Consider the following 9,418-nt stretch of genomic DNA (forward strand, 5'->3'; position numbering starts at 1 on the left):
TATAAAACAACAGAGTTTTATTAACTTTCGTTATTTTCTACATGGGATTTGGTGGCTTCTTTACAGACAGCTCTTTGCTCCATGTCCTTGGTTACACCCTACACAGACTACTTTCCTCAACCATGGGTTTGAACAGAGACATTTTTGGAGACAAATTTAAAACAACATTGACAGAACGTACAGACTCACATACAGAAAAATACAAACAGCTGGCCATCTGTTTGCAACAACGTTCTCAGTGCCCCTGTATTCATGGCTATCAACATGATTAATACTTTAAGGACCCGCCTTTGTTTGGGGATTTGTTCTAAGAGGCTGAAAATGAAACTGGTAAATATTTCATTATATACAGTCATTGATATTCATGAATACAGGGAAATACTCGAGACGGGTGCAAATGTATCATCGCAAGATTGGTCATGTTCCTCTAATCTTCCCGCTGATTGGCTGTTTACTCCTTTAGTTCTCCACTCCTGTGCTGATTGGCCCTCGGAGCTATTTCCCAGCTTGTGTGGGAGCATGGACAACACTGCCCTCAGAACTGTGAAAAGAAGATGTCAAATTACTTTTGATTTTCTCACAATTACAGCTATGAGTCTAAAGGTTGTGAGCAGAAACCAATTTATTACATAAACACTTCAGATTTGACCAACGAAACCAGACAGCAGAGAAGTTTCTTACGTTCTTCAGGAATTCCTCAGCAACAATACGGGCCCTTGCATTAACGGATAGTTTCATCTCGCTGATCTCCTTGTCGATCTCCTCCATGAAGTGGATGACAAAGTCCACAAGCTTGTGTTTGTACATCTGCTCCGTGTGGAAGTTGGTAATCAAGAAGCTAATGTCATATCCCTGAAATCACAGTGCAAATGAGGAAATAAAGAAGAGATAAGAGGCCAGTCAATATTTGAAACAATATCACTTGTGTAAGTACAGTCATGGGAAATGAGAAAGTGTACAGAAAGTACTAAAGATCTTCATGTTTGTATACAATTTCTAACACATCGGTGTTTGAAGAGTCCTATAATGTTTGCATTTTTAAAGTTCTCACTGTTCTTCATTTTCTATTTTTATTATAACGGGTAATCTGCCACTGTATAATCATTCATCTTTTGTCACTAGCTTTTATATTTAGTAACAAAAAACCCCCACATACCTCTACTGGTTTCCTCCTCAGAATGAAGAAGTTCTCTGCTCTCATCATCATGAAGCGCATAAACTTGTGGCAAAGGATCTTCTCAATCTCATCAGCCTGCAGTGAATCAGTTTTTAATTAACATTAGACTGTGAAGGAAAACGTGTGTAGCTCTGAAACAAAAACAGTTAACAATTGCTATTTTTAATCACCTGTTTGACAGCAATGCTGACTCTGACAGAGTTGATGGATCCCTCAATGAGAACCTTCTCCTTGTCATTGCGGCTGATGACCACAGGCTGAAGTAGCAGCTCCTTACTGCTCCTGTAACCACAGCACAATGCATCCGTTACAAATAAAACAGACATGCTTGCTTTTGGACCCTTGTATTTTCTCGGTACTGAAAGTCATCATTGTGCTTGAGAGTCTGTGTGATCTACAGAGATACTTAGAAGTTGATGTAAAGAACCATTTATCTTCAATGTATGGGGAAGACACCTGCACACAGCCTGCTGCAAGTCTCCGCAGGCCAATTTCACAGCCTTGTCCATGCTTGTGTCATTTTTTCCCCTCCTGAATTTCTTATGCAAGTTTGCACAAGTCCTTACTTGTTTGACAGCTGTAGATGATCCACCAGCAGCTTAAGGGCTCAAAAACAGGAGGAAACAAAGCTGGGGGACTACCAGTGAGGCTGCTAACTCCGAAATACAAGACATTAAACGTACCTGACCTCCACCTCTGGCTTGTTGTGACGCTCCACCACCTGAGAGGAGAAGTTCTCCAGACAGAGGGCTGCCTGCAAGGTGGCCCTCACAGCGTTTAAATAGGGGCGCAGAGTCGCTGTCTGGGGAAAAATAGAATAAGATCAATGTCTGGATGGGTCCCAATGCAGAGAATAACAGGTTAAATGATGCATTTGTTTTTAAAATCAGGGTGCATGAGCAAACTGAACCTCCCAGTCCAGTGAGGCTGGGGCAGGGTCAGCTTATGAGGTCAGGTTTGATCAGGAACTAAAACGAGTTCTATGAAGGGATACAGTGGCTACAGCTGAGCTACAGACTACACACACTTCATATGTGAAGCAAGAACATTTTACAATCATTGTAGAATGAAAAACACAATCTATTGATGTAGGTTATTTGAATACAGATGTGAGGGTATTATCTGATTTTGCTTGGGTAATTGTTAGTGGATGGGACGCTTTCAGGTGACCGAGATTGCAGCTCATCCAAATTATTTACGTCAATTAACAACACTGTACTCAAGCAAAAGGTATAGTCAGATTTTCCATCGTAAAATAACAGAGCTTTGGGAGAGCTACTAGTCCCAATTATGAGGGGGAAAAAGGCCGAGAGAAAAAGACAGCTTAGCTCACTTTAGTTTCTGCAAACCGTGTAAAGGATGCCCGTCCTCTATTTTCACTGCAGCCAACCAGAAACGGCGTCTATGAGGAACACCGAGCTTGCTAGCTAATCTCGCCTCGAGTATAGCCATAGTTAGCGGACGAATATGAAAAAATAATGAAAAATAAAGAAAAGTGAAGAGACATTCAGAGTAAGAGACTTACCATTTTTATGCTGTAAAAGACGGAAGTTCCTCTGCCACGCCTGGGACTCCTCTTCCGTAAATCCTACATCGCCGAGCACAGATAGGGTGCGTTCTTTTTCTTCTAACGCTTCGTTTGAGGAAGCGGAGTTCTCCACACAAGTGAGATTACACTGTTTGCGCTTGTTGCTCCGCCCTGTTGGAGTATGTGACACATGAAACGAGCTCACCCTCAGCTTGTTCCAATGCGCTTAATGAATAGGGGACATCTCGCCTACAGGCAGTTGTTGCAGGAGTTATTTCACCTTTGGTTGTAATTAGTTTTAATAAAACCTCTTAAAAATAAAACAATAACCCATATATAACCTGGTGTAATAATTCAATCACGAGTTGAGCGGTTTGGATTTTTTTTGGCACCTCGTCACAACATGGTTGGTTCCGATGATACCATTCTAGTGTTAGATATATTCATTCACAACTTAATAAATACGTTAGGAGTCATAAAACGATTTTAAAAGTCCCTTTCTGTGTTCTGTTATTTACATTTTGTGACCAGAGTTGTTATTTTGGTGAAGACAAGGCATATTTTAGTCTGAATGTACTACTTCTCCCCCGCATAACAAAATGGTTTATCCCAACATGGACACCATTCACTGACGGTAAATATCTCTGCGCTTTTACAATTTACGATATTTACATGAGCTTGAGCTCTGTACCATTCAACTCTTACAGCGTTAACTCGCTTTCATGTTTAACGTTTGTGTACAAGATCGTGAGTTCATAGCGAGCGTAATTTAAAATGAAAAATAATATGTCTAGTTTGGGCCCAGCGAGCTTGTGGTCTCTGAAACAGACCTGCGTGTGTTAGCGTATGTGCGCGTGCGTTTTATGCATGGATGTAAAAGAGATACACAGGCTAACTGAATAACCACATCTGGACACCACTGTGTGTGGGTCTTGTCTTCTATTGTTACCCACACTGTCCATCTCCTTTTATCAGCCCCTGCAAAATCTCTGCAGAACAGCATCATGAGTGAGTTAAAGGACTGCCCCCCACTGAAATACTACGACTTCAAGCCAGTCGAGCATGTGAAGGTGTGTCCCCGCTACACTGCTGTTCTCGGCCGCTCAGAGGACGATGGCATCGGGATTGAGGAGCTGGACACTCTGCAGCTGGAGCTGGAGACGCTTCTGTCCTCAGCCAGCCGCCGTCTCCGAGCCTTGGAGGAGCAGAGACAGGTAGGCCAGAACTGGAGACCCCCCCCCCCCACACACAGTTTTCTTCGTTTAGGTTATTTATGTTGTATCATGTTTTCATCCCAAGCCTGTTGTCTGCCACTGTAAATCTAAAATGACCTGCTGCATCTTAGATCCTCACAGACTGGCAGGACAAAAAGGGAGACAAGCGCTTTCTAAAGATGGGAAAAGATCCCGACCCTGCTGCATCTTCTCGCCACAAACCAAAGAAGCAGAAGTTGGATGGAAAAGGCAGTCATGGGCCAGGGCCAGGTCCTGGCAGACCCAAATCCAAAAACCTGCAGCCTAAAGTTCAGGAATATGAATTTACAGATGATCCACAAGACATTCCCCGCACTCCTAAAAACGATGCGCCCAACAGGTCAGCAATAACAGCATTTCATCATATCTCTCACTTCTGATATACTCCTTAAGTCAAATACAATTTTACTCAACTTACTTGTGAAGTGAGTCAAATTAAGCATTTTTTTCCATTTCAGATTTTGGGCGTCAGTCGAGCCATATTGTGCTGATATCACAAATGAAGAGATACGATTGCTAGAAGAGCTTCTGAAACCGCCAGATGATGAAGCAGAGTATTTCAAAGTAAGACATACAAAGTCAAAAACATGTTGATATGTTACACTTAAAACCACTCAAATGGTTTGCTATTATTGTTTTAGGTGAATTGTATTATTTAAATGTGTGATGAGCTCCGGTACTGTCTGTGTCAACTGTAGATACCAGCACTGGGGAAACACTACTCTCAGCGGTGGGCTCAGGAAGACCTGCTGGAGGAGCAGAGGGAAGGAGCACGAGCCAACGACAAAAAAAAGAGCCTAATGGGGGGGCCGCTGTCTGAGCTGGATGCAAAAGGTGTGGAAACACTTCAGCCTGGGCTAGTCTCCCCTTGTTGTTACCATGCCAGACCATTGTTACTACATAAGCATGTGTCTGCTTTTTATATTCCTCTCCATGTTCAACTGCTTTAGATGTGGACTCCCTGTTGAAAAAGTCAGAGTCCCAACATGAGTCTCCAGAAGATGGATGTCCCTTCGGTCCTCTCACACAGCGTCTGCTCCAGGCCCTTGTAGAGGTCAGTATGTTGTGATCAAGAATGTACAAAGATAAAACTTTTACCAAGGCATAGCAGCTAATAAGTGAGATGTGGCATTGAAAATATTCATATCCAAATATTGGGAAAACACTCAAACGTGACCCTAATTTTCCTGTTTACTTTCAGGAGAACATTATATCCCCCATGGAGGATTCTCCGATACCCGACATTTCAGGGAAGGATGCTAATGATGGCGCTGGGACTTCTCCACGAAGCCAAGGAAAAGCTTTTAGGTATTTGTGCAATACATATTAAATGTATGAAATATTAGAGACAAGGTCAGTTATCCACATAAGATACATGTGAATGTAAGCAGCCATTTTTTACACACATTTAACCCTTTACACAAACTCAGGGATCAAGCATAGAGTGAAAAAAAACACTTCACCCTGTGTTTGTCCCATTCATACAAAATAGCACTGATGGGCTCCTATTATCCTAAGCTATTTTACTTAACAACATCCAGGGCTGCAGCTGTGATTCCATGCACTTTAAATCCCTTTACCTCCAAATATTGTGTGTTTATTTAGATGCATATGCACAGTGCTGTATATATCAATAGGATTTTATTGATTCTGCTTATTGATAAGCAGTATCGGTATCAATAACAATACTTGTCGATACTCTTATCGATGCTACTCTCCATCATTTGGTGCAAAAAACAAAGATGTCTTTATTAGGGTGTCTCATAGTGTGCCTCAGTAAGGGGGTTGTAACTGGGGTTAAGTGCTGTGGTCATCTTCCTACAGTAACAACAGTTAACATTAACAGTAAATATAGTAACAGTAACAATCATAAGCAATACAAACATAGTTTTCTGGCTGTCATGGCAACTCATAATTCACACATACCTAAACCAGCTGGGCTCCACTGTAGTGAAGTAAATCTTTTATTATTTCCCCATTAGAAAGGTGCTTAATTCTCCACGATATACAAACTACTTTAATCTGCTCATCTTGCTTCATATTAGTTAATTTTCCACACACACCTTCACCTGCTGCCCACAGAGGCTCGTCCCGCCCCCGCCCCTTTCTGTTTCTCTCCCCCTATATGTCCGCTCTGTTTACATTTATCTTAAGCTACAAGATTTACAAAGTCGCCCAAATAACACACAGCAGCAGGTGAGCCGCGTGTGAAGGAGGCTCGTCCTTAAAGACGTTGCGTGTTGAAACCAATGACTGTATATATCTTTTTATACAGTCTATGGTCGAAACGATCAAAACCTGTGTGGTTCTGAATGACACCTGCAGCTGCGCCATAACAAGGTCTATATTTAACAGGAGATGTCGTACCCTTAATCAATGCATTTACAGGAGGGACGCAGCAGTGGACATCTGTGTGTGTGTTTCTCTTACGAGCATGTGTAGATATGCTGCTCACGACAGGAGGGAGCAGAGGCAGCTAGCAAACAACATTGACTGAATAACTACTGGCTTATTTATTAGAACCATGCATGTTAACTCCATTTTTAGTTTGGCTAATCCCAGCTGCAGCATTGCCATCAGAGGATGTACTGGCAGTAATGCGAGCAACAGCGTAAGCATTAGCTGCGAGACCACAACAATGCAACGTCATTAGCTGTGTCCCAATCCAGGGTCTGCTGCCTTTTCTGACGCCGGCGGCTTTGTCATCACTCTGGGACGGATGCCAGCTATGTTAGAATGAAATTATTGAATGAAAACGGCATAAATAAAACGGAATGTTAATGGAAAATCGAGATAGGAGCACCGTTGGTCTGTGAGCTTATAGGTAATGTCGGTGCCGAGAACCGGTACGAAAAAATACAGATTCTCGATACCCATCCATAGTGCTGTACATGTAGATTACAGCAGCACAGTAAAGTTGATCTTTTTTACCAAGTTTCCATCCCTGAACGATTTACTTTCTATGCCACTTACCTCATATCATATGTCTTTTTTTTCCCTCCTAGTGTTCCTCACACGCGCTCTCTGGAGGCCAGGATCAAAGAGGAGCTGGTGGCTCAGGGGCTGCTGGATTCTGAGGAGCGACCTGGACCAGGAGGAGACTCTGAGGACGAGGTCCTGGCAGAGCTGCAGAAGAGACAAGCTGAGCTCAAAGCCCTGAGTGCTCACAATAAAGCCCGTAAGCAGGAGCTGCTCCGGTAAGGACACGATTTCATACACAGATATACTGAATTAACCATGAAGTAAACGTTACTGCAAATAAAGTCTGATACAGAATCAGCTGCTGACTTTAACTCTGCTATTGCCGCACAGATTGGCCAAAGAGGAGATGCGTAAGCAGGAGCTGAGGCAGAGAGTCAGGGTGTCTGACAATGAGGTGATGGAAGGATTTCGACGAATCATGGCAGCCAGGCAGAAGAAACGCACCCCAACCAAGAAGGAGAAAGACCAGGCCTGGAAAGCTCTGAAGGAGAGAGAGAGCATCCTCAAATTACTGGATGGATAGAGAAAGAAACTGTTTTTGTCTGGTTTATTTCCTGAAAACATGTTGGAAGAAGGACAGATTGAGACGGATTAGGCAGCTGTGAGAGCTGTTACATGGTCAGTGAACAGCTGTATGAGGATGTATGATACAGTGTAATGCAGGTCTGCATGATTAGAAACATCTCTGTTGTAGTTTTTATGTTGTGAATAACATAATGCTTATTTGATCAGTAGTGTTTCGTATGTGTCAGAGATTTTTTTCTTCTTTGGTTGAATTTCTTTCTTCAGTTGAATTTTTTAAATATTTTTTTTATTTTGTTTACCATTGTAATGTTATAAAAACAATATACATGAATTAATAAATCACCAACACTTGATTTAAAGTTTCTGTTTGTGTTTAAAATACACAATTCAAAGGCAGTGCTTCATTGAAGTATGTACTGTAGTCCTTTTTTTATTTTTAGATTAGTTGTCCTGGAGACCATCTGATGATGCAAAAGAAACAGAAGATCTGAGTCCACAATGCTGCTTCTGATTTAAACAACGGTTTAACTTTATTAACTTATATTAATATTTTGCATGTTGCTACAGTATGTTTAAATGCTTATTGTTTGCTGTTTTCCATTACCACCGAAGTGCACTGACCAACAGTACCATATTATGTTATATAACTTTAAAACAATGGGCAAAGTCTTCTGTTAGTAAATAAACATCACACAGTGATAGATCTAACTTTCCTCTTCATAAAGACGAGCGCTGAGCTAAAGATTAGCTGCAAATGTAACATGGGTTGATGTGTTACTCCAGTACAGTATTAGGCAATTTGGCTGAAAATGGATTTTAAGTCTTTCTATAATTCAACAGCCACAAAATATTTTGAATAAGGGTTTATTGGCTTCTGTCCCTGTGCATATTTATCTCATTGTAAAACCATGCACATTGAATGTTGGTCCACAACCAAGCACTCAGACCTCTTTAATATTTAGGATCTAAACAAGCATGAAGAACATTTTGTCAAATCAACTTCCTCAACTGTTTATTTGTTGGCATTAGAATAATCTGTATGAATATTATAGTAACATTCTTCAATAAATCAAATTAATAAATTGTATAGTGCCATATCACAACAAATCAATCTCAGGAAACTTTACTTAAAGAGCAGGTGTAGACTGTACTCTTTGTGATAATATTTATTATTAACATTAATCCACCATGAGCAAGCCTGTGGTAACTGTGGTAAGGAAAAAACTTCCTTTTAACAGGCCAAAACCTTGAGCAGAACCAGACTCTGGTGGACATCTGCTGCGACTGGAAAAGTAGTGGATAGAGAGAAAAACAAACAGGCAACTGCCTTGAGCTATATACATTATTTATCATCTGTGGATGCTTGTTTATTTTGGTTTACTCCTGTTTTTTCCTTGACTTGCCACTACTTTTTTTGTCTTGAAGTGTTATTACTCAGAAAGTCACACAATCTAATGTGCAAAGATGCAAAGTAGCACACAAGAATTTATCTTTCTGCTGCTCTGCTTTTAAGAATTTGAAAACCTGTATTTTCATGCACAGTATTATTATTGAGCCACAGTGTTCTCTTTATTTAAAGCTCAGGACCTGAGATGTGTTTTATTTTAGTTCTGGATCATTTCCCCTTTCTGTGAAAACATTTTTAGTGTTTCATCTGACCCCACTAGAAAGCTCTCCTGTTTACTGACTCACCACTAGATGGCAGTCTTTATCTTTTGACCGATTGCGCCCGCAGAGTTTACACAGCAAAGGGCCTGTGGTTGATGTTACACCAACATGGTCAGTGTGGTTAAGCCAGTCTTCTCTCGAAGGTATCCTCCTTACCGATCAGGCCAGTTTAAAGCAGGAGACTGTGAGTCCTATAGTGTGCAGCTGTGTGAGCGTCAATTGGTTCTCAACAAATAAATCACATACACTTCTGTTTCACGATCACATGGAGTTAAGACACAACCT

At 41.2% G+C, this 9,418-nt stretch overlaps 2 protein-coding genes across 2 annotated transcripts; one reads left to right on the top strand and one right to left on the bottom strand.

Annotated features, from left to right (window-relative positions):
• On the bottom strand, window positions 1–2,791 carry LOC138605768 (actin-related protein 2/3 complex subunit 4). The gene is made up of 6 exons (XM_069678198.1): window positions 2,703–2,791; window positions 1,861–1,979; window positions 1,348–1,459; window positions 1,157–1,252; window positions 682–852; window positions 1–541 (listed from the first exon to the last, which is right to left on the bottom strand). Exons 1-6 carry the CDS (start codon window positions 2,703–2,705, stop codon window positions 536–538), a joined length of 507 nt encoding a protein of 168 aa, XP_069534299.1. The 5' UTR covers window positions 2,706–2,791; the 3' UTR covers window positions 1–535.
• A 468-nt stretch (window positions 2,792–3,259) lies between these two features.
• Window positions 3,260–7,818, top strand: tada3l (transcriptional adaptor 3 (NGG1 homolog, yeast)-like). Its single transcript, XM_069678386.1, has 9 exons — window positions 3,260–3,339; window positions 3,681–3,919; window positions 4,051–4,298; window positions 4,417–4,522; window positions 4,657–4,792; window positions 4,909–5,012; window positions 5,160–5,266; window positions 6,964–7,155; window positions 7,271–7,818. The coding sequence occupies exons 2-9, from the start codon at window positions 3,710–3,712 to the stop codon at window positions 7,461–7,463; spliced, it is 1,296 nt and encodes a 431-aa protein (XP_069534487.1). The 5' UTR covers window positions 3,260–3,339; window positions 3,681–3,709; the 3' UTR covers window positions 7,464–7,818.
• The last annotated feature ends 1,600 nt before the right edge of the window (window positions 7,819–9,418 follow it).

The sequence above is a fragment of the Semicossyphus pulcher genome, unplaced genomic scaffold (assembly GCF_022749685.1).
Source record: "Semicossyphus pulcher isolate SPU_LCO1_2020_fin unplaced genomic scaffold, fSemPul1.0.p SCAF_3, whole genome shotgun sequence".
Lineage (NCBI taxonomy): Eukaryota > Metazoa > Chordata > Actinopteri > Labriformes > Labridae > Semicossyphus > Semicossyphus pulcher.